The sequence below is a fragment of the Pogona vitticeps genome, chromosome 2, assembly GCF_051106095.1.
Source record: "Pogona vitticeps strain Pit_001003342236 chromosome 2, PviZW2.1, whole genome shotgun sequence".
In the NCBI taxonomy this organism is placed as follows: Eukaryota; Metazoa; Chordata; class Lepidosauria; order Squamata; family Agamidae; genus Pogona; species Pogona vitticeps.
In genome coordinates, this window is record NC_135784.1 from 162,432,139 (window position 1) to 162,458,682 (window position 26,544).

Consider the following 26,544-nt stretch of genomic DNA (forward strand, 5'->3'; position numbering starts at 1 on the left):
TTCCTTCTGTCATTCTTAAGTAGCCATCTTAAGTAGCTATTCCCAGTGGCCCAAGATATGTTGTTGATACCTTCTCCAGTAAAAGGGAAGCCTGCTAGAAGCTTCTTAGGCGGTGGCCATTTTTGTTAGGCCCTTTGAGGACAGAATTTCTTGCATCCATAGCTATTTGAATGATGCTGTCACCCCAGTGCCACATGAAATTTTCTACTTCACCATCCTGCCAAGATTTGTGGGGATGGTTTCATTTTTATGACCTCTTGATCTGGACAAAGCACTTGCAGCTGTTGAACCTATAACATGTAAAATGTGGCTTATTCAGCCCCCCCCCCTCGAGCAGAGATCTTGTTGTGGTGATCAATGGTTGAATCCACTGTGCCTAAAACACAGCACAGTTTGAATAAGGTACAAGGAAGGTAAGAAATAGTGATGAATTTATGCAGAAGATAGGTAGGCTGCCCCTTTAGGCCTCATATTATTATGGGCCTGTAAATAATAATTTGGGTTTATTTCTCACTGAAATTTGAATTTAGAGTAATTTTCAATATAATACATATTTTGGAAGACAATGCTGTGGTGCCGCTGAAAGCTGAACATATCTTGGGGCCTCAAGATTCAGCCCTTAGTACCAAGACTAAGAAGGTACTAAGATACTAAGAAGTTTGAAACATATCTGCATGTACAGCTGAAGAAACAGCATCTGATCAGGCTTTTAGCTGGAGGGAGGCACTTGCTTCAGGAATTAGAATGCTTGGGGTGCTGGCATAGCCATTGGACCAATGGTTTCCAACCTTGGGTAAGCCACATGTTCTTGGACTACAACTCCCAGAAATCTTGGCCAGCACAGCTAGTGGTCAAGGCTTTCGGGAGTTTTAGTCACAAGAATATCTGGAGATCGAAGGTTGGGAACTATTGCACTATATATACCTGACCCCCTTCTGTCAATGCACACTGTTGTCTATGAACACAGGGGGATAAGGGGTAGATGGGAAAAAGAGGAAGAGGAGCACAATGGTGGTGACAGCAGCAGCAGCGGTGGTGGTTTTGAATCATTGCCGGCTGCCAGGCTGCCTTTGGAGCGACATCACTGTGTATCCAGTCATTTGACTCAGGTTTGGGTTTTTGGGGCCAAGATATTGTGAGAGGGACGGCCTCCCATAATGCCTTGCCCCTTAGGATGGAGCAACAAAGCAGTCACACTCCGGAGAGAACTAACCATCAATGGTCCAAACTCACCTGCTGCCACCTTTCATCACCCTCTTCTTCCTCCCCCTGCTTCTCCCTGTGTTTCTATGTCAGCAAGGGGGCATGGGCTTGCTGGGAAAGAGTGGAAAGTAGTTCAGTGGCATGAGGGTGGGCGTAGCATTTCTCCTCGTGCCTCAGACAGCAAGAGAGCTTGTGATGGCACTGCATGTTACTTTCCTTGTAGTTGTGCATTTGTATAGTGGTCAGTGATATTGGTTAGTATCAAACATCCCAAATTCAAAATTGATCCTTTCACTGATAATTAATTCTACTATTATGTTCTCAGACTTGTCTGGAGTTACTCGCTGTGTCTGAAAAAAACACTTTGGGTGCAACTAGAAAGGGATTTTGTCCTCTGGAGATGGGGCGGTTCATTCCTTTTCACGGTGATCACATGATGTACAGGACATTGTGGACCAGCCTGTCCCTGTTCCATGCTGACCTGAACCTTCTTGGTTTCCTGTCAGGGGCTAGTGCCCCCCCCACCTCCCTTGGTGTGGATACGATCACCCTGTTTTGGTTCCAAGGAAAAGTTTTTGTTAAAGCCTTTGAAAGGCAGCGCTGATGCAATATGCCACTTAGAAAAAAAATTGAAAGCTTCCCCTCTCTCCTCTTTCATGGAAGAGCAAGAGGAAGCTTTCAGTTTTCCAAAATCAGTAAAGTGGTTTCAGCAAAGTGCGGGAGAGGAGAAGAGGAGGGGACAAGAAACAGGATTTTTTCCCTTTTCCTTTAAAGAGAAAGAAGGGTCAAATGGGGTCACTTGGAATGCGGTCTGGTTCATCTTTGTGTGTGGATGCAAGGATTGCCCCAAATGACATACCACACCTCAGAGGAAGCCTGGTTAGCCTATCCTAGCTCCATCCATCCCAGGATAATTTGGCTGTCTAGCTACACCCTTTATCTCTTAGTCTAATCATTGGTTGCACTTACGACACTTGTTTTCTATGCTGACTTAACAGCTTTGGTGTTCTTCAAGGTGACGGGCCTGGAAAAAGGGGTGATGATATTGTTTTACTTTCTTGGAAGTGAATCACCACCAGCCATTAGTTGGAATGAGAACCATATTCCCGTGTTGCTTTCACTTCTGTATTTGGGTGTGTCAGTATTGCAGCACTTCTTCCTTTGCTGTTTCCAGAATCGTAATGGAAATTCGGGATGATAAATTAGGTTGTATGAAAACAGTTCTCATCTCTCTCTCTCTTTTATTGAAAAGAAAAAGCTGGCTGTGTATTTTGCAGGGAAAGAGTCCACAGTTGAAGTACTTTCGTTTTCTAAGTATTGCCGCAGAGGTGTGTCCAGTTGGGCAGAAGATAGGAAAGGACAACTCTGCGCCTTCAGTTGTCATTTTATCACTCTCTCCATCACATTCTGCACTGTGGGACATCCTCTGTGCCAGTTTCAGGGTACAATCCCCCCCACATGTTCTGAAAATATTCGCTTGAGAGAAATAAGGCTGCCTGGAACTGGAAGACCCACAACTTTTTTCATGTGTTATATATTAAGGTGCCTTTCGAAAAGGTCTGGTAACCAGTTAATCTAAAGCAGGCCAGGCAGATTGATTTTAACTACGACCAGTCACTACTGTCCTATTGACCCTGTTACTTTGCCGTTTGAACTGGTGGCCAATTCATTCCAGTCCCAATTCAAACCACTGCTCTTTATTTTTAAAGACCGAATGGCCAAGATTAGGTAAAGAAGCACATCCTCCAAAATTTACCTTGTTGTTGTTGTTGTTGTTTAGTCGTTTAGTCATGTCCGACTCTTCGTGACCCCATGGACCAGAGCACGCCAGGCCAACCTGTCTTCCACTGCCTCCCGGAGCTGGGCCAAATTCATGTTGGTCGCTTCAATGACACTGTCCAACCATCTCATCCTCTGTCGTCCCCTTCTCCTCTTGCCATCACACTTTCCTAACATCAAGGTTTTTTCCAGGGAGTCTTCTCTTCTCATGAGATGGCCAAAGTACTAGAGTCTCAGCTTCAGGACCTGTCCTTCCAGTGAGCACTCAGGCTTGATTTCCTTTAGAATGGATAGGTTTGTTCTCCTTGCAGTCCAGGGGACTCTCAAGAGTCTCCTCCAGCACCACAATTTAAAGGCATCAATTCTTCGGCGGTCTGCTTTCTTTATGGTCCAGCTCTCACTTCCATACATCACTACAGGAAAAACCATAGCTTTGACTATTCGGACTTTTGTCGGCAAGGTGATGTCTCTGCTTTTTAAGATGCTGTCAAGGTTTGTCATTGCTTTCCTCCCAAGAAGCAGGCGTCTTTTAATTTTGTGGCTGCTGTCCCCATCTGCAGTGATCATGGAGCCCAAGAAAGTAAAATCTGTCACTACCTCCATATCTTCCCCTTCTATTTGCCAGGACGTGATGGGACCAGTGGCCATGATCTTAGTTTTTTTGATGTTCAGCTTCAGACCATTTTTTGCGCTCTCCTCTTTCACCCTCATTACAAGGTTCCTTAATTCCTCCTCACTTTCTGCCATCAGAGTGATATCATCTGCATATCTGAGGTTGTTGATATTTCTTCTGGCAATCTTAATTCCAGTTTGGGATTCCTCCAGTCCTGCCTTTCGCTTGATGTATTCTGCATATAAGTTAAATAAGCAGGGGACAATATACAGCCTTGTCATACTCCTTTCCCAATTTTGAACCAATCAGTGTTTCTGTATCCAGTTCTAACTGTTGCTTCCTGTCCCACGTATAGGTTTCTCAGGAGATAGATAAGGTGGTCAGGCACTCCCATTTCTTTAAGGACTTGCCACAGTTTGTTGTGGTCGACACAGTCAAAGGCTTTTGCATAGTCAATGAAACAGAAGTAGATTTTTTCTGGAATTCTCTGGCTTTCTCCATAATCCAGTGCATGTTAGCAATTTGGTCTCGAGTTCCTCTGCCCCTTCAAAATCCAGCTTGCACTTCTGGGAGTTCTCGGTCCACTACCTTGGAGGATTTTGAGCATAGCCTTGCTAGCGTGGGAAATGAGTGCAATTGTATGGTAGTTGGAACATTCTTTGGCACTGCCCTTCTTTGGGATTGGGATGTAGACTGATCTTTTCCAGTCCTCTGGCCACTGTTGAGTTTTCCAAACTTGCTGGCATATTGAATGTAGCACCTTAACAGCGTCATCTTTCAAGATTTTAAATAGTTCCACTGGAATGCCATCACCTGTTGTTAGACAAGCTTTCTAAGGCCCACTTGACTTCACTCTCCAGGATGTCTGGCTCAAGGTCAGCAACCACACTATCTGGGTTGTAAGGGATATCCAAGTCTTTCTGGTATAGTTCCTCTGTGTATTCTTGCCACCTCTTCTTGATGACTTCTGCTTCTGTGAGGTCTCTCCCATTTTTGTCCTTTATCATGTTCATCTTTGCACAAAATGTTCCTTTAATATCTCCAATTTTCCTAAACAGATCTCTGGTTTTTCCTTTTCTATTATTTTCCTCTATTTCTTTGCATTGTTCATTTAAGAAGGCCCTCTTGTCTGTCCTTGCTATTTTTTGGAAGTCTGCATTCAATTTTCTGTAAGTTTCCCTATCTCCCTTGCATTTTGTTTTCCTTCTCTTCTCTGCTATTTTTATACCTACACAGGCCCAAAGATCATTGCCTGAGGATCTCCTTGAGAGGGAGGCAACAGAGAGAGGCTTTTCAGGGGTGAAGCCCTGTCTTTGGAACAGCCTTTCCAGGGACTAAAGCAGTGGTTCCCAACTTTGGGTCCCTAGATGTTGTTCTTGGACTAAAACTCCCAGAAGCCTTCACCATTAGCTGTAGTGGCCAGGACTTCTGGGAGTTGTCGTCCAAGAACATCTGAGGACCCAAGGCTCAGAACAACTGGATTAGAAGAATAGTTTTCGTGGTTTTATTTTGGTTCTATGGTGCAAAGACAATGGTGTGTTGCATAATATTTTCTCTCTTCTTGTTGCATTTCCCTACTCGGAGTTGTAATTTGAAACCATCATCAGTTTCTCAAAAATGAAAATAAACACTGTGTGCAGGCTCACAATGTAGAACAACACAAGACAAAAGTAGGAGAGAACTGGAAAGAAAATGTAAACAACTGGCAACAGGACTAGCAATTAAAATTGTTTTGAAGCCTCTACCCTAAAGAATGTACTGTATTATGCCTTTGATTCACCAGGATGTCATCCAAGAGAATAGCACAGAAAGGAATGAACCTAGTTAGTAGATATCAGGGCAGGGTGGGGTCAGTGAAATCACTTCAGAAACAATCTGAGACAATTTGAGTAATATAAGTAGTTCCAATAAGGTAAACATTTTCTAAAAGGAAAGAAAACTTGGAATCTAACAGACCAAAAGCCATTTTCTCATGAGGTCCCAGTGCTCAGAAGAATAGCCAGGTTTTAACTTGGCACTGAAATAAGGGCAATGTTGACATTACTTGGTCTTTCAGGACTGAGGGCTACAATTGAAAATCACTTCTCTTACCTCTCCATCATCATCATCATCATCATCATCTTAGAACTGCAGAGTTGGAAGGAACCCTATGGATCATTGAGTCCTACTCCTGTCACGGAGACAAATGTGGGGAATCCGACTCCCAACCTCTGGCTCCTCAGCCAGATGTCTCAGCCACCGAGATACCGAGCAGTTGCCTGTTCTCATTGGGGGACTGATAAGAGTTACTTGCCTTTTTGTGATAATGAAAGCAAAACTACCTTACAACTGTAGCTTAATGAGGGACAACACCACTCCTCTCACCACTGTTTCCGTTTCTCTTGTCATTACAAGCAATGTTACCCCCACTGCTTTAAGTATGTTTTTGTACCACATCCAAATTGTCTGTAGCAGTTCTGATGCTTTCTATAAGGAAAAAAGAAGAAGAAAAGAAGTTATTTTGCTTCTGTTTGATTAACAGGATGCCAAATATTTTGCTTTTAGAGAGTGCGTTTCTATAGCAGCAAGTAACGATTTGGGGAGGGGGGGTCAATTATAGCTAAAAGAAGTAATGTTCCTTTCTAGTTGCACCGAAAGTGTTTCTTCCAGACACAGTGAGTAACTCCAGACAAGTCTGAGAACATAATAGTAGAATTAATTATCAGTGAAAGAATCAATTTTGAATTTGGGATGTTTCGTACCAACCAATATCACTGACCACTATACAAATGCACAACCACAAGGAAAGTCACATGCAGTGCCATCACAAGCTCTCTTGCTGTCTGAGGCACGAGGAGAAATGCTACCCCCACTCTCATGGTACTGAACTCCTTCCCACTCCTTCCCAGCAAGCCCATGCCCCCTTGCTGACACAGAAACACAGGGAGAAGCAGGTATTCGCTAGAGTTCACATCACGTTCTATGGTTTCTCTGCTTACGGGTCCAGCTGTTGTCTTGCTCGGAAGAAGTCTACATTTATATTCCTATGCATAGCATCACTCACATGGCAAGTCAAATAGAGCTCCTATATATCTCCATAAGCCTAGGGTTTGGCAAAATTCTTGTACTGTATCTGGGATGGCATCATATATGCATATGAAATTGTTGGCACCTACAAGAAAAGAATGGAATAGAAATTCTTGAGCATGGTGGGATTAGGAAAGTAAAGTGTGCTGCTTATATACCACCCCATAGCACTTAAAGCACTCTCAGGGGGGCTTATAATTTAATTATGAAGCCTACCCATTGTGCCCCCCCCGCCAAACTAGGTACTGACCTCAGAAGATGGAAGGCTGAGTCAACCTTGAGCTGGCTACCTGAGCCCATCAGGATCAAACTCAGGTTGTGAGCAGAGTCTTCATTGCAGTAATGCGGTTTAAAGACTCCTAGTAGATTTATCTCTAAGTAGATTTATTTGTTCAGCACAAACAGTTTTCAAACAGTCTGACTCAAAAACAGTAACCATTCCCATTGCTGTTGGTAATTATGATGATGATGAAAACAGAACTTTTTTTTAAAGAAGGGGGGCAGGAGGAGAGTGCAAATTAAGTCATACCAAGACCACTAGGATATGCCTTCAGAAAAACAAATAATCAGATGACACAATATGTATGGGTTATTCTTTTCCAAAACGATAGATAGATAGATAGATAGATAGATAGATAGATAGATAGATAGATAGATAGATAGATAGATAGACAGACAGACAGACAGACAGACAGACAGACAGACAGACAGACAGACAGACAGATAGATAGATAGATAGATAGATAGATAGATAGATAGATAGATAGATAGATAGATAGATAGATAGATAGATAGATAAGAGAAAGTATGCATCATCATCTTGATACAGTAAATGATAATTTTATCTTTCTACAGCCTGGATAACACTTTTACATTAAGTGAATTTCCTAATTATAAGCAATTCGTGCTCTTTTTCTTCACGCTCCTTTCCTGTTTGGCATAGTCAGCTAGGTGGCTGCTAGGTCCTGTTCCCTTGCAACCAAATATCAATTGTCATAACATTTACTGTGCAGGTTGCCTTTCTGTCTGTCTTTCTGCCTGCTTGTTCCTCATTCACTTGTCCACCCATGGACTGCCCAGTCTTTCTAATCTACCTCCATGTCTTCCTTTGTCTTTCTGTTTCTGATGCAGAGACACTTTGCACTCAGATACACCCGGAGGGCATCTTTCTATTTATTTACCTTTGCAAGAACAAAAGTAAAGCAAAAGAAGAAGGTGGGGGAGATTGGTTTGTTTACTGCTAGTTACATGGAAAGTTCATGCCACAATTAACGGGCCATTCTCTAAGATGGAGCACCACATGGGGCCCTATTGATCCATCTGTTTAGCAGATCTTCTTGAGCTTTTCAAACCACCATCATTTTGGTCCATGAACTAGAGCTGAAGGTTGCAAGTGCTCCTCTTTTGCCTCTTTGCCATCTTATCTTCATCACCTACAGCAGTGGTCCCCAACCTTGGGCCTCCAGATGTTCTTGGACTTCAACTCCCAGAAATCCTGGCCAGCAAAGGTGGTGGTGAAGGCTTCTCGGAGTTGTAGTCCAAGAACATCTGGAGGCCCAAGGTTGGGAACCACTGACCTAGAGGATAAGGAGAATAAATATCAACCACTGTTTGTTCTTCTGTTCTAGCAGGTGATCTTCATCTTTGGTTAGCCAGTGTTTGCAGCCTATGATTAATATTGTGCTGAATATTTGCCTTCAAGACAAAGTTTATGAATGTCCTTGTGAAAAGAGCCCAGGTATATCCTCGCCAAGTGTTCCCTTTTTAAAAAAGGAAAATGATCCAGATACTCTGTGAACGGCAAGTTGAGTAATTACTCCCAATGAGCCAAAGGCAATTTACCACATCTAGGACAATTTAGGGTGTAGTTGCGGGTGTGCTTTTGAATTGTGAAAGCTGGGCTATTGCTTAGCATTCAGCAAAGCGGCCGCCTGCTGTGGCGCTTGACAATTAGGAATGCAGATGAAGATCCTGATAGATAGGACCTCCATTGAGAATAGAGGGTGATGCACGGTGTCGATTAGACAGTCTCCTCCCCAGACACAATAGCCAAGCTTTAAACCTCTTAGTCACTGAAAGGCTATTGCATGATCATTGGTCTTCTTTTTCTTCATCCTCCCCTTCTTCTCTTTTCTACTGGCACCGAAAGGGTGTGCTAAAGGGTAGGGTCAGTATTTGGTAAACTGAAGATGAAGATCTGTCAACCACACCAAGGCTACGAACACAATAAAATGTTATCCTCCTTCCCGCCCATGCAAAATCAAACTCAACACCTCCCTCAAACAGATAAAAGGGAGCTCTTCCCAACACCTGATTCAGAGGGATTTGCTTCCCTTGGGCTCTGCATCCACCCTTCCTTTTTTGCATTGCAATTGCTTGGCTTGATCATCTTCTCTGCTATCCATTTGTCTTCGACACACAGGGATGTCTCTCCAGACCGGATTCCAAAGCTCCAAGGGGAGCAGAAGGGGCTACAGTTCATGTTCTGCTATAGGTGGCTTTGGTGGAGGAGGAAGCAGAGGTAGCTACACTTCAGGCAGAGGATTTGGTGGTGGTATAAGAGGCCAGTATGGCAGCAGGAGCCTCCATAACTATGGCGGAGGCACGAGGATTTCTTATGGAAGAGGCTATGGACGATGCATCAGTGGAGGCTATGGGGGATATGGCGGCGGCTATGGAATGGGTGGCCTTGGAGGTGGCTATGGTGGTGAAGGAATGGGTGGACTAGGTGGTGGTTTTGGACATGGAGGAATTAGTGTTGGCGGAGGTTATGGACCTGGAGGAATTGGTTTTGGCGGAGGTTATGGACCTGGAGGAATTGGTGTTGGCGGTGGTTTTGGACCTGGAGGAATTGGTGTTGGTGGTGGTTTTGGACCTGGAGGAATTGGTGGTGGCTTTGGAAGACCGGTTGGTGGTTCTGGTGGCATTGGCAGTGTCCAAATAGACCCAAATCTTCTGCGCCCAGTCCGCGTAGAGATTGACCCCCATATCCAACAAGTGAAAAATCAGGAGAAAGAGCAGATCAAGTTCCTCAATAACCAATTTGCCTCCTTCATTGACAAGGTAAGTGACTAAAAAAACAGGCACTGTACTTTTTTTGAAATTCATTTTATCTTTTACAAAAGCATGATCATTCTGAAAATCAAGATGTTTCATTTTGTCTCTACCTTTATTTTTCTGTATTTCACAAACAACTGCGTGGAACAGCTTCTCCATCAATGCCTCCTTGTGATTATAAAATTAAGACCTCATACTATTCACAGACTGGATAAAAGCCTCCTTGTTAACATTTAAAATCTGTCAAAATCATCCAATATTTTTGCAACAGGATGTCTCAATGTTTGGAAGAGGCAGGTAGCTGAAAGGAAAAAGGGAAGGAACAAACCATTAAAAGCAATTTGCATTTCTAGGTAAATCCTCAGAGTGGGCCAAGAAAATCAACAGGCGTTTAAATACAAAACAAAAACAAAAAACAAACAAACAAAGAACACAAGATAAAACCGATTTTAGAAGAAGCATAATTGGACTTTGTTAACATAAATGTAATTAACGGTTACGGATGCATGAATATATTTCTATACCTGAATCTGTTGCTTTTTTGAAAAATAATTTTAAAAAGCATTTTACAAAGGCTGAAAAGTTTTTTTTTCCAAAAAGGGAAATAGGTACAGATGAATTATGCAATTCAAAACCCATACAGAATTGCCCTGGGTGGAATGCTTTAAAGATTGAAATCTAAAACAATTTCTGGGTGAAAATGTCTATTAATTAAAAGGGCTATTTCCATTTTCACTTTGCCTCCTGTAGCTTTCAGAAGGAATTGGGGGAGGGAGGCAGCTTCACTTTTGAAACATCAGCTGTGATTTTAAAGAGTGTTGGAAACATTTTGGCGTGACGGGCAATGTTTGGGCTGTGTTTATGAGCTGTTGCCAAAGCACCCCTAGCAAGTGACTCCATATGCATTCGGGCAGCAGATTTGCTGTAGACTTTAGCTCACACTTTAAAGGAGCTCTCTAAAGTGCTGAACCTCTTCTGGGAATAAAGTTCAGCACTCTGGATAGCTCCCGGGAAGTTCAGACAAAAACCCAGTGTGGAATCACCATCCCATGAAATCTAAGTGACCAGCTCCACTGAACTGTCAGCAACTCCAGGCACGGTAGCTAATATTCAGGGTTGATGGAAGAAAGTTGGCCTGCCTTCATTGGCCTCAGCTACTCATGGACCTTTACCAGCCATTCTCTGCTGAGGTCCTTTAACTAGAGTTGCCCAGGACTGACACTAAGAGTGTGTAGAGGGAAAACATGGGCTCTCCCATTGTTCTCTGGGTCTTCTCCAAAGGCCACAAACATGGCTAACACCTCTCTCGCACACAAACGGTCATCAGCCAAGTTAACAACATCTCACTCCATGAGGCTGCATTTAAAAAATGGAGACCTTGTGGAGTGTCCTAATGATGCCAGCAACAAAGGACAGACTCTGCAGCACTGATTCCAAAATGATGTGGTGTGTGTGAGAGAGGTGGGGAGATAGTGTGGAGAATTTGCAGTAGTACTGTCAAGGGCCTAGGTCCTAGAGCCTGTTGGGACAGATTTGGAAAATGAAGAGTATAATACATAAAAAGAATACTGTGTTCTAATCTAAAGTCAGGACAAGATGAAATCTGGATCTATGTAGATTTCTCAGTGATCTGCAATATGCCAAACAGATTAGGAATGCTCAATTCCCAGTGCTTTCAAGGACGAGGCCTGTGAACTCCAAATGCTGAGTTTCAGGGCCAAAACTTGAGATTTGCTCCCCCTCTCTTTCTCCTCCTCCTTTTGCTCTCTCGTGGACACACACAAACATAGAGCCAATCTGACCAGGAATGCCTACATTGGTCATGGAAGCTCCTCCCCTCCCTCCCTCCCCCTCTCTCTCTCTCTCTCTCTCTCTCAACAACAGTAGCTACACAGTTTCCCTGCTAAGTTTCTTAGAGGAAATTCTTAGTCACCTCAGGTGATCACGTGAGCAGGCGTTTATAAGTCTCACTTCAGTGGTAGTTTAAGGAAATGTGAAGGGTCCCCCTGAATCTTCTGGTGATTTTAATTGAAAGTCAAAGCAAATTGAAAGTTTGAGTGCATTGAAATTCTCAGAGGGAAGGTGTCCATGTATCCCTGAACGACTACCCATAAACTTATCAGCTTTCCAAATTCTACAGTTTTCCATCCAAGGTAAACATAAATAAAGTAATAAATGAGGGAAAGGGACATGGCTGTCGCCCCATTGACCTCCACATGCAATTCAGTTCTCTGTCTAAAAGCTATGCTTGCTGCTAATGATGTCCAGTATCATCTCAATGGGCGATGAGGTGGGGCCTATCTAATGGCTTGTGCCTCTGTTTCTTGATTTCAGGTCCGGTTTCTCGAGCAACAAAACAAGGTTCTGCAAACCAAATGGCAAATCTTGCAGCAACGCACTCAAGGACGAGGCCCAAGGCAGAATCTGGATGGCGAATTTCAGCTTTTCATAAATGGCCTGAGAAACCAAATCGAGCAAATCCGCAGCCAAAAGGGGCAGCTTGTGTCAGAACTTCAGAACATGCAGAGGCTTGTGGAAGATTTCAAGAACAGGTGGGGAGCAAAGGAAGGAAAGGGAGGGAAACCTTAACAGGACAGAAAAATAAACAGGGTGCCCTTCTTCACATTCTAGTGCTTCTCTGGGCAATTTGGTAATGGTCAGTGTTTGTGGTTTATTTCAATGCCACTGTGTTCTTCTTGGGATGGCTGGCTAGCCCTGTAAGTTGGGCACCTGGCTACGGAGCCAGAGGTTGGGAGTTTGATTCACCACTGGGCCTCCTGGGAGTAGAGCCAACCTGTGTAGCCTTGGGCAAGCTGTAGATTCCCAGGGTGGCCCTAGAAGAAGAAGGGAATAGTAAACTACTTCTAAGCATTCTTTACCTAGGAAACCCTGAAAAAGGTTACTATAAGTCTGAATTGATTTGGTGACACACCATTATATATATTCTTCTTGTCATCCTATAAAGAAAAAAAGAAAGCAAAGTGTGCTGCCCGTATAATGCATCATAGTGCTTAAAGCAGTCTCGGAGCAGATTACAACACAATTAAGCACCGCCCCTGCCCCCAAGCTGGGTACTCAGTTTAACAACCTCAGAAAAACTGAGAGCTGAATCAATCCTGAGCTGGCTATCTGAGCCTGTCGTGAGCAGTGTCTTGGCTGCAGTACTGCAATTTAACCACTACACTATTGGGCTCCTGCAATACACTTGCTTCTTGCATTCTAATGTGTGCATACTGGGTGTGTGCATGCTTGTGTGTGTGTGTGTGAAATAGTAGGCACAGACATGGATTCAATGGATCTTTATTTTTTCCTTGAAAAGGTATGAAGACGAGATCAATAAGCGCACAACAGCAGAAAATGAATTTGTGGTGTTGAAAAAGGTGAGAACTGGAATTTGGCACCACACTATAACTAGAGAAGGCTTGATCAAGTGGTTGAATGGAATCAGGCATTGAAATGTTTTGGGACTTTCAAGAATGGCTTCAAATGTCCCTATTTTCCTCTCCAGATCTATCAAAAGGAATAGCTACATAACTGGGATTAAGATCCCTAACTTAGAATTGACTGAAAATGTACCATATGAATCTATTATAGGATTATAATTCTTCAGAAACCATGTTTGGAATCTTTGTCTAAATATGGTCCACGTCAACATTTTCCTTTCTGCATGGAAAATTAGGTGACTAGAGGAAACATCGAGCTATGCACCTCCTTCTCCACACATACCATGCAGATGACTCAGGGAGATACATGGGTTGGGTTAGGGTGGATTCCTCCTGTGTTTGGAACTCATAGGGGACCCTTGTGTGCCTGCCGGCATCAATGGGAGGGCACTTGATCCTAGCAAGAGAAACTCAACACATTTGTAAGTCACGCTGGAACTGTAGTCGTAGCCTGCATGAGAAAGTGTAAAGTGTGGCAGAGGAATTTTAGGAGTTCCATTCACAAGGGTGAAAAATGTATAGAACCCCTTTTGAGGATAGCTCCTTCTGTTAAAGTACTCCTCCTGTACAAGAGCTTCCTGCTTCCTGGTGTGACGTCCATGGCTTCATTTTTTAGAATGGAAAGCACCAGGAAGTTCAAAACAATCTTAGCCATCCTGGCAGTCCTAGAAAGCTGACCTTCAGGTTTCTTTTTCCAGTCTCAGCCTTGATGGGTGAGTGAGTATTCTTTACGTAGAAAGCGGGAAAATATCAACCTCTACACATTGAAATGGACTCTCAAAAGGCACATTATGTCTTAATGTGTTCCCTGGGTTAATACTAGGGAGCAGGTTCTTAAGATGAGTCTTGTTGCATAATTATTTGTTTATTTAAAATATTTTCACCCCATGTTTCTCCTTAAAAAAAAACCTGGAGGTAGCTTACATCATTATAAAGGCAATATTTAAAAGCTAAGAACAGTAAGTACAAATGTCAGAACAGCCCCAAGGACAAGATGGAATGTCCTATCCATGGACTTTCCACAGTGTTTTTGTGGACATTACAGTCAAAACTTACCTTTGTATTTTTTTTAAATCTTTCTTCCAGGATGTGGATGGTGCCTACATGACCAAGGTTGACTTGGAAGCTAAAGTTGGTGCTATAGCTGAAGAGATCACCTTCCTGAGACGTATCTTTAACCTTGTAAGGAAGGGAGTGATGAGGGATGTGGCTTCTTCCCTTACCCCCCCCCACAACCATATTTTAGAACTTCAGTACAACATGTGGCTTTGAAGTAACCCACATTCTGTCCTTAAAACACACAACGGCACCCATATTCAGTGGACTGAGATGCGTCAGTCCACAAAGTACGGGGGAAGGCAAGAATTCAGAGAAAGAGGGGTTGTAGTTGCTGAGGCATCAGGAGAAGGCCTAAGCTCTATGGAGACACTTTGACCTGTGTAGAACATGGAAGATGCGCTCCTGAGTCTCCCTACTGAAAACTCTGGACATATTTAGGTGCTCTAATTTTTGCAGTTGCCTTTTCCACACTGTAGTTCCCTGCCTGCCATCTAATCCAGCTGGTTTTTGGAATACAGTCTTCCTACTGTATTTGGGATGTAACAAATGATTAGGTCAGGATGACTGCATACTGGTTTTTAATTTTTTTCCTTCTTCCTTCCTGAGGTCTAGAGACTTGTCTTTTCATTAAAATAAGCATCAGGGACCAAACTCTGTCCTAGAGTCAATGTGTCAAAAATTCTTCATTTTAGTTTTTGCTACACAGGCTTTTTGTTATAAAAATGAAATCTGCTTTTTCCTCAAACTTTTCCAGATGATCTTTAGGTTAAAAAATGTGGACCTCCACATCTGTTATAGTTCTTTACAAAAAAAAAAAAAAATTACATACAAGATGTACTGAGAGGGTGACATTTACAGGTGTAGGCAGGGTGTTCTGAGCTTTAATAGATACTGTATAACAACTCAAAAATAAACTCAGTGCCTTACTCAAACAGAATTAGTCCAGCAGATATCAAAATGTTATGTTTTGGTGAACTGTAGACTGAGACGGAAATGGCAGACAGGAGGCAGACCACAATCACACAACTGATTGCTTTTTGGTTCCTTACAGGAGTTGTCTCAGGTTGAAACAGGTGGTCAAGACACCTCAGTGGTAGTGAACATGGATGACAATACCCACTTCGACTTGGAATCAATTCTGGACGAAGTGAGAAGTGAATATGAGACGATTGCCCGCAGTAGCCGAGCTGAGGCTGAAGCTTGGTATCAAAGCCAGGTAGGTCCTCATGTAGAGATGAAAAGAGGAAAAACAAACCCTGACGTGTGGAGTTCCTGAGCTGCTTTTCCCTCTGTACTATAAGGATGATCAAAAGAAGATGAGGCTTAGAGCTTCTCAGTCGTCACTCATTCAAAGAGCTGTATTTCCTGCAAAGGATTTGAGGGCACGTCCTTGCTACATCCAAACAGATTAACCAATCATACTCAATAGATACCCCAGATTGTAATTCTGGAAGAGGAGAAATGTCACTTTGAGTCTCTTGACAGCTCTTCAACAAAAGAGCTAAGAATTCCCAAGTTTCTTTAAGCGAGGTCAGGGCAGTTCAAACTCTGATAATAATAATCATCTTAGAACTGAGGGACCCTATGGATCACTGTCTGGCTCCTGTCAAAAAGGCACGGGGGGGGGGGGAGGGAATTGAATTCCCAGCCTCTGGCTCTGCAGTCACACACCTCAACCATGGAGCTATCCGACTGTTAGAATCTGGTCCTGTAGACCCAAGGTTAAGAACCACTGCTGTAGATAAAGCCTTAGTGGGTGGCCAAATCAATAGTTGAAGCTGAGCTTGCCATTTCCAGCCTTACAAGTAAAGCAGCCACATAGCTCAGGCACTGGTGTGTTTAGTCAGTCATGGAGAATCTTTTAAGACCCTACCCTTTCTCAACCACACTTTCAGTCTCAATTCTTTACACCAGTTATTTCCCCCAATGTTGTCATTGCAAGCTACTTTTGCAGGCACTGTTCAAAGGCCTCAGGGATCATACTAAAAATGTGGCTTTTTGGAGGAAGGAATCCATAAAAGCTGATTTATCTTAAACTATCCTTGACTGATGTTGCTATGTGGTGGTGGTGGTATTAAAAAAAATTGCCTGCAACACACAACCAAGTCTGGTACAGGTTTAGACTGGGTTAATGAAGATTTTTATTCTAAAGGAATAGGAATTGTTGCTTGTGCAGGGGACATTCCGGTACCAACTCCAGCTAAAAACTCAAGCCATTCTTTGGAGGAAAGCTAAGTGACGTGACAAAATGTGGCTTCGTGAAATATGTGAACTACATTATGTTCTGAGATCTTGACCGTTTCCGTTGTGGACTATGTATTTCGATTAATGTGATGCCATCAGAAGGACTTCTGGATGCTTTCTTTTTAGGCCATTTTATTTTTTTTAACATATGGTTTCTGCTGCCTAACAGTATGAAGCTCTGCAGAACACAGCAGGGAGACACGGACAGAACCTGAACACGACCAGGCAAGAGATACAAGAACTGACCAGGAACATCCAGAGACTGCGCGGTGAAATTGAGCATGCCAAGAAGCAGGTATGACCTCATGGAAAGTCTGACTCCAGACATCTGAACAACTTCCTTTAAAATTATTTCATTTTATTTAAGGCAGCCTTCCCTAACCTGCTGGCTAGAGGAGGTGAAAGCTGACAAATTTGGAGGGTATCAAATTGAGGAGAGGTGAGCTAAGGATTTTTGGGGGGAACCATTGGATTTTGGAACAAACAGCCCCCTCAGCAGTGCCATTAATTGGTCTTGGGAAGCTGCTAAAGCTAGCTTGTCTGCTTCTCAACAGCCTTTTCAGTCTCTCAGCACTTTGCAGTGCATTAGGAAAAGAAAATGCTTGGTCTCACTGTTGCATCATAGCAAGCTGGGACTCTTGCACACATGACGAATTGCATGGCTTGCATGTAAATTCAGGCGTGACACTGTTTGAAATTTCGTTTCACTAAGAAGCCTGGGTGGTTTGATGGATGCTGTGTTGCAACTTGAGCATGGGAGGTTTCAGGGTGGAATCCTTTGAGCCTTGAAACGAAGAGCTCAAGGAAAGGCTGAGGTGTGCTGGAAGGAGCACCTGCTTGGCACACCCTGGGTCCCAAATTCAACTCCTTGTATCTCTTCAGGTGGGCCTGGAAAAGACCCCTGTAAAAATAAGGAGAGAGACATGGCTGGTCATGGACTAGAGGGACAAGCGGTCTCATCCAAAGGTGTTTTGACTCCATGTTTCCTGTACTCCTTAAAGCCTGAATGTGGAGGATTGCTGGTCTGTTGAGTAAGGAACAAGGAACCCAGGGCCTACCAGCTACTTTAGACTTTGAACTCCCATCAGCCCCACCCAACAGAGGCCATATCAGGGTTCAGCCTTGAAACATGGGATTAATACCAAAATACAGCCAGAGTAGAGTGTAAGTTCCTCTTTGCAAAAATATGCAGTTTTGTGATTATCTGAGATGGTGAAAGCAGGGAGGGATGTTTCCTGGTGAACTCTGGCTCAGATGAAGGCTTGATGGAATATTTCATTCTTGGTGAAACTCTGTCAAGTGTTCACCAAGTACAGGTTTCCCCAGGCAAATGCCTTTCTAGAAGTGCTGGACTACAGTCACCTTGGCCCAACATGCTTGTCTGGAGATAATGTAGACTATATTACCACCCCTCTGGAAGGGTGTCAGCCCAGGAAAGACACACAATGTCTCAAAAGATTTTGTACCCCAGTTCAAAATGTTCACCCTAGGGAACCTGCTCAATGTCCAGGAGATCTAGCAAGGCTGGGGGACTATGGTAAGCAAGCTCAGAAAAGCCCACACTTGAACCTGGTGCAATGATGCCCATGGAAGAAAAGAAGGATGCTTTTTTTAAAAAAAAACGGATGCCCCTTATCTACCCACCCACCCCTCCCTTGCCTCTTGCAGTGTGCTCAGCTGCAGTCAGCTATTGCTGAAGCGGAAGAGCGTGGGGAGATGGCCCTCCGGGATGCTAAGCAGAAATTGGAAGAACTGGAAAATGCCCTGATGAAGGACAAGGAGGAGTTGGCTAACCTCCTGAAACAGTACCAAGACCTGTTGAATGTCAAGGTTGCTCTGGACATTGAGATCGCCATGTACAGGAAAATGTTGGAAGGAGAGGAGTCCAGGTGTGTCTTTTTATACCTCTCACATAAGGACCTGTGTTTTCATTTTTCCTTTGTAGGCTGGTTTTAACTAGACCAAGTTGCTTTGAAATACTATTGGATATCAGGTGTGGTGGAAAATGAGATCCAGCAAATAAGAGAATATTGAAAAGAATGTCCTCCAAATGTTTAACGTCCAAAATTAGAGTAAATTTGGTTCTAGATTTCTTTGAGAAATGCTAGGCCTTCCCTTGTGCTCTATGCATTCCTTGCCTTCTTTAGAGACTTAACCACAGTGCAATCTTCTCTGACTGTATCCCATTGATTTTGACTGTGTGGGCTGATCTGAATGGAGGGGGGGGGTCAGGATTAGCAGCTGGAGGGACCAGATTTACAATGTGGAGTTGTAGATGACTTTTTGACCTCTTGAATGTTTATGAACCACAAAACTCACAAAACTCACAGTTTTGTGGTTTCATAAACATTTGATGAGGAAAGGATGTCATCTAGAGCTATTGCTGTGACTTGTGAGTGACCATGTCCTTAGTGGGACATGACATGTCCATTTCAGGGAATAATCCATGTTCCCTTGCTTCAAAACAGGTTATCTGGCCTTGGATCCCAAGTCCATGTCTGTAAGTAGTTTCTGCCTCCACTTTAATGAATTTCAAAAGTCACTTTTAAGTCATGAGAATGGGATGGACTGAACTTGTGCTTCTTCTTTTTTGCAGCTGTGAGAAGCAGTGGTGGTTATGGTGGAATCGGCGGCATCGGCGGAGGCATGGGTGGAGGAATGGGTGGAATCGGCGGTGGAATCGGCGGTGGAGGCATCGGCATTGGTGGTGGTGGAATGGGCGGTGGCCTTGGCAGCGGAATCGGCGGTGGCCTTGGCAGCGGAATCGGCGGCGGCCTGGGTGGTGGCAGTGGAATCGGCGGGGGCCTTGGTGGCCTTGGCAGTGGTGGCCTTGGTGGCGGCTATGGAGGAGTTATCTCTGGAGGAGGCTCAGGAGGCTCGTGCTATGGAGGAGGTGGATACGGTTCTGGCGGCAGCTCCAGCACAATCATCAGGAGAACCACCACATCCAGCTCGTCCATCAAAGGCGGGAGGAATTAAGTGTCCCTAAAAGGTCTCCTAAAGGCAAGAAACACCTTTCAGCGTCTAGTGAGAACAGCACGAAACCTTCAGGCCCATCCTGGTAATCTAGAAAAGAACAGACTGTGCCCTTTAAAGCAAACGATCTCTTATCTATTCTGCTCCCCAAAGAAAATCCGCAACAAGATGGACATCTTTCATTTATGGCTTAAATAGCAAATGGTGGAACAGACCAGTAGAGAATGATCATGAACGTGTTGATGGTATTGCGTGTTATAATATCATTTAGCTGAGAGTTGTCTGAAATGGGAAGGGGAGATCAGTAGATCATAAATATGGGCTGTGTTCCTTTCAGTCTGCTGTATATTTTTTGGCTCTTCTGGTGGCTGCCACATGGCAATATGTATGAAAAATGACCTTTCCTTCTCTTTCTTGAGGCTTCTGCTTCTAATGGAGTGTTCTCTTTAGGTGTTGTTCCCTGATTCATAGAAAACATCACTAGTTTTCACCGTATTTGTCTATGCTTATGCTGAAGAGGTCCAAACCTATATGGCTGAGTTAACATCATTCCTGCCTGGCTAGAATTATATAGACAAGCAGAACATCTTTCTTAATTAAAGCCATTTAAAAAAACTACCATCATACTACTAACATGGTACGGTAGAAGGACCATTAATCTTATCTACATCATTTAGAAAGCCATGTCATCATAGAAATAATACTGTGAAAAACATCCACTCTTGTGCCAGTTTTGTGGATCACAATGCACCTATCTTTATTTTCATGGTTTGATTCTCATTTCCTTGGGAGGTGACCATTTTCAATAAATTGCAGTGAAAGTCAGATGTGGTGTTGATTTCTTATTTTATGCGTACAGTTCTTGTTACATGAGGTTATTCCTTCCTTCCTTCCTTCCTTCCTTCCTTCCTTCCTTCCTTCCTTCCTTCCTTCCTTCCTTCCTTCCTTCCTTCCTTCCTTCCTTCCTTCCTTCCTTCCTTCCTTCCTTCCTTCCTTCCTTCCTTCCTTCCTTCCTTCATTCATTCATTCATTCATTCATTCATTCATTATTTCACTTTTATACCTCCCCACTTAGTGAGAATCCACTCCTCTGGGCAGTTATACAAAGAATAAACTCATCATAACCACCCTCATCCCTCAAAGCCAATATCAAAACACAAACCAAAATATAAGGTTCAACAAACCCAAACTAGCAACTAAGAGATGGTGTGTATCCCCTAAAACAAACACTAAGCCATGGATCCAACCTACTGAAATGAAAGGACACCTTTAAAGGCTTCTTTGAACAGTCTAGTTTTTACCAGCTTCTTAAAAGTCTGGAGGGAGGGGACCTGTCAAATCTCCAATGGGAGACCATTCCAAAGTGAAAAGGCCACTACCAAGCAGCCACAGTTCCTAGTTCCCTTTTTAACTCTCTCAGCATAGCAGCTGATAACAATGCCTGGGAGGATTATATGGGATGAGCAGCAATTATTTGGAAGATTTAAAAAATGGGGGGGGGGGGAATACTGATACACACTGTTTTGTCAAACTAACTTCCAAAAACTTTTGAAATCCTCATGAAATACTATGCATGTTTACTTGGAATTGCAAGGAATTTATGATCTACTATGTTCTCTGGTATTGATTTATTTGTTTACATATGTCATTTATATCCTGCCTTTTTCATAAGACGAAACCTAAAATGGCTTATAAAATGGTGAAAAAACATGCAACAACAAGCCCAAAAAGTTATTATACTAAAAGGCAATTAAGCAAAGTGGTGCTTCGGCTTACAAACTTATTTCATATCGGAATGGTGTTCCTAAGTTGAAACGTTCGTAAGTCGAATCAGCATTTCCCATAGGAATGCATTGAAAACTGATTAATCTGGCTCTTTTTTGTTCTTATGTCGAGGCACCATTCTTAAGTCAAAGTATTCGTTCCCATAAAACTAGTGCAAAGCCAGTTAATCTGTCCTCTACCACTAAGGGGCGAAATTTTTTTAACCTAAGATGAACTTAGGTTTAAAAAAAGGGCAAGAAAGGAGGCAGGGAACAATGGGGAAAAGAGGAAAGAAAGAAGGTCATCACTGGGGCAGACAGATCCCTCAGACAAAGATTTGTGCTTTTAAAAGAAAGAAGACAGAGAGAGAGAAAAGACAATTGGGGGGGGGAGAGACTTGAGTCTAAACTCCATTTTAGAGCCCAGCAGCTAGCACAGACCTTTGCAAAATGTTTTCTGATTTTAAATCCAAAAGACTAAAATGCCACAGTACACAAACCCTAGGACCCACAGAATCCAGCAACCATTATTCCAGCAAACAGACTTAGCACAAAAAGAGAAAGGATCTGCAAGACCCATCAGAGCACAGGAACATAACCCCCCAACCTAGCCCAAACTCAACCTGTAAAACCCCTGTACAGTAAATACAGTGTACTCACCCAGAATAGGCAGTCTCTCTGTTTTAAAAAAGCAAGTAACACATTCAAAAATAAAAAAGCAAAAAAACCAAAACAAAACGCAGTCTGTACAGTACAGTACAAGGCAGTACCAGGCAGTAGGCAGTCTGAAGTCTCTGTCAGTATCCACACTCTCTAACTGCTAGGGTGAGTGAGATAGCAGACAAATAGCCTCTTTGCTGGCCAACGGTTAACAGAAAGTTCAAATTTCACACTTTCCCCACCTTCCCTGCAGTTTTTTTTGTTTGTAAGTCAAAGCTCCGTTCGCAAGTCAAAGCAAAATTTTGTGAATGGAGCTGTTCGTGAGTCGAAATGTTTGTAAGTAGGGACGTTCATAAATCGAGGCAGCACTGTAATAATATTTAAAAGATCACTGATGAAATATTTAAAACACTTTAAAAACACATCAGAAAAGTGTGAAAAGTGGTGCTGGACCATCCTATGGCATAGGTCAGGGACTGCAAGATGAGCCCAATGGATGCCTCTTTGTTATCATCCATGTAATATACTATAGGTTCAGCTGTGACCCTAGAGAAGCAAGTCAGGACATCATAGTTATCTGTCCAAAAGAAACAGCATGGCATAGCAACCCCTGAGCTAGTTCCTAGAGCAGCCATTTGCACACACTTCAGGCACCCTATACACGGAAGAAAGGGCTTGAACTACCTGGGCACCAGCAACATGCTTCACCATCTTAAGTGGTAGTGCAAAGCTATACCGAAGTTCACCAGATCACAACTGAGGCCCACCAGAGGGCCAAGATGATGAGGAAGATGAGTATTAGAAAATCAGCCTTTCTCTGTGGAAGACAATTAATGCTTGACAGAAGAGCTCATGCAGTACCAGAAACTCACTTCAACCCCACCTGAGTCACATTTTTATGTTAGGAAGATTGGGCTCTTCCTTTTGGAGATGACAAGACAGCCTTCGATAAAACACAATGAAACAAAAACAATACACAAAGCAGACTCCTCCGCTTAAGAAATTCCACAGCAAGGTAGCTGTTTCCCCCAAGCCCAGCAAATTCCGTCCCCTTTGCAGTGATTTCCAACCTTGGATAATCCCGGTATTTTTTTGGGGGGGGTAATTAGACACTTCTTCTACCCTGCAGCTTCTCTGACTGACATGTTAATCCCTTTCATTGCACAGAAGTCATGGGGACTGCCAGATGGAAGGGAGAAGATGCTAATTACAGAAAACTCCTTCCTGGCATTGACGTCATCATCCATGTGCAAGCACAGGTGGCGCAACAGGATCTCAGCCATGGGATCTGTATTCTCCTTTAGATGAAAAGACAGGTAAGCCAGCTTTAAATAATGAGTCTATATCTGTCTGAAGCCAATATTTATGTCTACCTTTTCCTCATTGCATGTTAATGGGAATGTTTTTCACTGCCTTGCTTGCAGGTTATTATAGATGACACACAAGTGAGTAAAAACGAGGGACTAAAATTAGCAAGGGAGGAAGAAAGAGAGAGAAAATATGTGCGCTCACATGGGAGTGGCATTCTTTAACATTCCTTGCAATAAAGGTTAATGCTCCTCTGGGCTGAGGGCCATGCCTACATGTGCTCAGTCGGATGCAGGTGGAGGCACTATGTGCTTCATTGATTCTGAAAATCTTCTCCTATAGGACACTGCAAAGACACACTTCATATGGGGAAACAGACACCCTCCATTCCTTCATCCTTACACATGAAGGTCTTGGGGGGGCTGTGACAGCTGAAGCCCCCAATCTCAAATGACAGTATAAGGATATCGACAATGATAATACAGCTGATAAACAACAGGCAAGTGACTGGCACCCCACTTATTGCCACATGTTTAGAAACTGCATGAAAGGGTTCTATGGGCATAAAGATTTATGCACTTTATTTATTTACTTCCTGAACGCTTAAACCCCTGAAAATTGCTTTATTGTGTTGGTGTAAAAACATAGACCAGTATTCTATTGCCTAAACATGGAGCGGAGGGGAAATTGTATACATCTAAATCCTGCCCCCACCCCACCCCTATAGCTATGGTAGGCTCCCCCTTGTGTGACCAGTTGTGTGACCGATCTTACAACCATAGAAAAAATAAGCATATGAGAAAAACGCCTGCTGGAACAAGGGGGATGTTCACACAATTTCCTTTTTACTCTGTGTGTAGCCATCAAGATATTAATCCTGGTGTATGGTCAGTGATTAGAACTGTAAAACAAATTTAAAAACAATTGTTTCAGGCAGACGTTGTAGAGGTTGCTGTTATGGGCCACAGACTCAGTTCCGATTTAAGATAATGCTATGAATCAGTGACCCCCCAAAGCTTCCTTTTGTCGAGGGTTCTTGCTTCTTTTATCATGTCAGCCCACCTCTGATTTAGTTTCCTTCTTTTCCTCTTGTGGTCATCATTCCCCACGACTATTGCCCTTTTCCCAGTGGATCTCATCTTCTCATGCTGTGCCCAAAGTAATGTAGTCATTTTTGCCTCTAGGGAAAACGCAGGCTTCATTTGCTCTGCAACTCACTTGGTCATCTTTCTGTAAAGCTCTCCTCCAAAGCCATGTTTCAGAGGCTTTCCTGTTGGTTTTCTTCTAGGTGTTATACATAGAAGAAGAAAATCCTCAAAGGCTGATCGTGGATTGGCACAACAAAAGAATCTCTCACCAGCCTGAGAACTTTAGTCTTCATCTGTCAGAAGCACCTTTCTCCTTTCACATCTGGTTTCTGAACCACGAAAGACTGTCATATCTCTCTGACAGTAATGTGACTGGCGCTCTAATTACAAGTGATCAATAGGTATCTGTCTCCGCCCTTGGAAAATCCACAATTTTTTTGCTGTCTAAGGGAGAAAGAAGAGGACAAAGTATATCACGATTTGTCTATCAGTGCCATAAAGCAGCTGTCAGACTTGGACAGATCTACCTGACTGCAGAAAACAATAAAAATAAACCAAAATAAAACAGAAATGAGAAGGAACATTCAAAGCTTTGCCGACCGTATATAGCAGACAGTTTAATACCTGTGTCAGTCATGACTGACAACTATGATGAAATACAAGTTTCTGGAGATAAATGCGAGTCTGCTAATTATATAGGGTAGATTCTTGATGTTAAAATATTTGCAGGGGGCTAGGTAGGAACAATTGTTACATTAATCCCAACGAAAGTCATTCTCCCCCTATGTTGGACTTATGAGGTGCGAACACATAATTTCGTGGGTTCCATAAAGGATGGGCTGGTGCCGCACTAACCAAGCCCAATGCATAGTTGGAATGTCTTTCGTTTCCTTCGTCCAACCCAGTCTAGTTTGTGAAAGCCATATAAATGAAGAGCTCCCCATGTGGGTGTTAGATCCTCTGTCTCTCTCCCGGTGGGCAACATCTCACCACACTACAATGAGTCGACAGCTAAATGCAAAAGCTTTTGGCGGAGGGAGGGGCTTTAGTGCTCGCTCTGCTGTTGTTTATGGAGGGGGCCGGAGCAATGTGTCCACGCCAAGTCGAAGGAGCCCAGCAGGAGGAGGAAGTGGAAGCGGTGGCTTTCGCAGCCGAAGCCTCTACAATCTTGGGGGGACGAAAAGAATTTCCCAGAGTGTGGTTCCAGGAAGTGCCCGACGTGGAGGTGTATTTGGTGGCAGTGCCGGGCTGTATTTTGGAGGATTTGCTGGAGGTGTGTGGGCCAATGGCAACTTTGGCAATGGAAGATATGGCCCTGGCGTGCCTTCCTACCCCCCGGGTGGTATCCAGGAAGTGATCATTAACCAGACCCTCCTGGCCCCGCTCAACCTGGAAATTGATCCAGAAATTGAGAGAGTGCGTAAAGAAGAGAGAGAACAGATCAAGAATCTCAATAACAAATTTGCCTGCTTTATTGACAAGGTGGGGTTTTGAACTCTTCTAAGTAGTTATTTTCATTATTAGATTAATAATAGCTATTCACTTGCCCAGAAAGAAATTATTAACAGTACTATCAGCTGAGGTGTCATGAATTGTGTTTTATGTGTTTTCAAATATAAATGTATATATTTGGTATTAGCCATGTTTCTGGATCTCCATTCCAACCCCCAACCCCAGGAGGGCACAAATCACTATTCCATGTTTAGCTAGTCCCAGAAGAGATTCTTCTTCTTCTTCTTCTTCTTCTTCTTCTTCTTCTTCTTCTTCTTCTTCTTCTTCTTCTTCTTCTTCTTCTTCTTCTTCTTCTTCTTCTTCTTCTTCTTCTTCTTCTTCTTCTTCTTCTTCTTCTTCTTCTTCTTCTTCTTCTTCTTTCTTTGGTACAGTTGGTAATCTGTATATGTTGCAGGTGGTTCAGATCTCTCATATTGTCTTTGCTTATAGGCAGGGTGAAATAAAAAGAAATGGTCACATATGTGAACTGTTCCAGTGACTCTTAATCTGCAATTTAAAATGACAGCAGGTGGATGAGAGAATCCTCATTCCTCTTCAGGTTAGGTTGGGAATCTTTTAATGAAGATTGTTTTCATGAGGGGACTCAAGTTAAGGAAATGTAATCTTGTTGAAGTAGTCTTTAATTCTGTAAGAAATTTCCTAGTGGCAAGTTATTCTGGGCACACTCTCCTCTAGGTGGCCCTGAGAGAGTACTGCATGGGCCAGCGACAATGTGGTGATGTATCTGTGCTGAACTTACTCCTATTCAGTTATTATGACCAAACAGGGCCACA

At 43.1% G+C, this 26,544-nt stretch overlaps 2 protein-coding genes across 2 annotated transcripts in view; both read left to right on the forward strand.

Annotated features, from left to right (window-relative positions):
• On the forward strand, positions 1 to 21,760 carry LOC110090297 (keratin, type II cytoskeletal cochleal). The gene is made up of 9 exons (XM_020813920.3): positions 1 to 9,724; positions 12,053 to 12,270; positions 13,038 to 13,098; positions 14,248 to 14,343; positions 15,272 to 15,436; positions 16,634 to 16,759; positions 18,133 to 18,353; positions 18,933 to 18,964; positions 19,061 to 21,760. Exons 1-9 carry the CDS (start codon positions 9,086 to 9,088, stop codon positions 19,441 to 19,443), a joined length of 1,941 nt encoding a protein of 646 aa, XP_020669579.3. The 5' UTR covers positions 1 to 9,085; the 3' UTR covers positions 19,444 to 21,760.
• Positions 20,480 to 26,544, forward strand: part of LOC110090300 (keratin, type II cytoskeletal 75) — a 17,978-nt gene continuing 11,913 nt past the window's right edge. Inside the window, exon 1 of the mRNA XM_020813926.3 lies at positions 20,480 to 25,741. Within this exon, the coding sequence (XP_020669585.3) occupies positions 25,094 to 25,741 (648 nt within the window). The 5' untranslated portion in view covers positions 20,480 to 25,093. The remainder of the gene's footprint in view (positions 25,742 to 26,544) is intronic.

Bases quoted from the DNA above. Each gene is read 5' to 3' on its own strand.
- LOC110090297 (XM_020813920.3), top strand. From the start codon at position 9,086: ATGTCTCTCCAGACCGGATTCCAAAGCTCCAAGGGGAGCAGAAGGGGC. The intron at 13,099-14,247 runs GTGAGAACTGGA...TCTTTCTTCCAG, and splicing joins AATTTGTGGTGTTGAAAAAG to GATGTGGATGGTGCCTACAT. The intron at 18,965-19,060 runs GTAAGTAGTTTC...TCTTTTTTGCAG, and splicing joins TGGATCCCAAGTCCATGTCT to CTGTGAGAAGCAGTGGTGGT.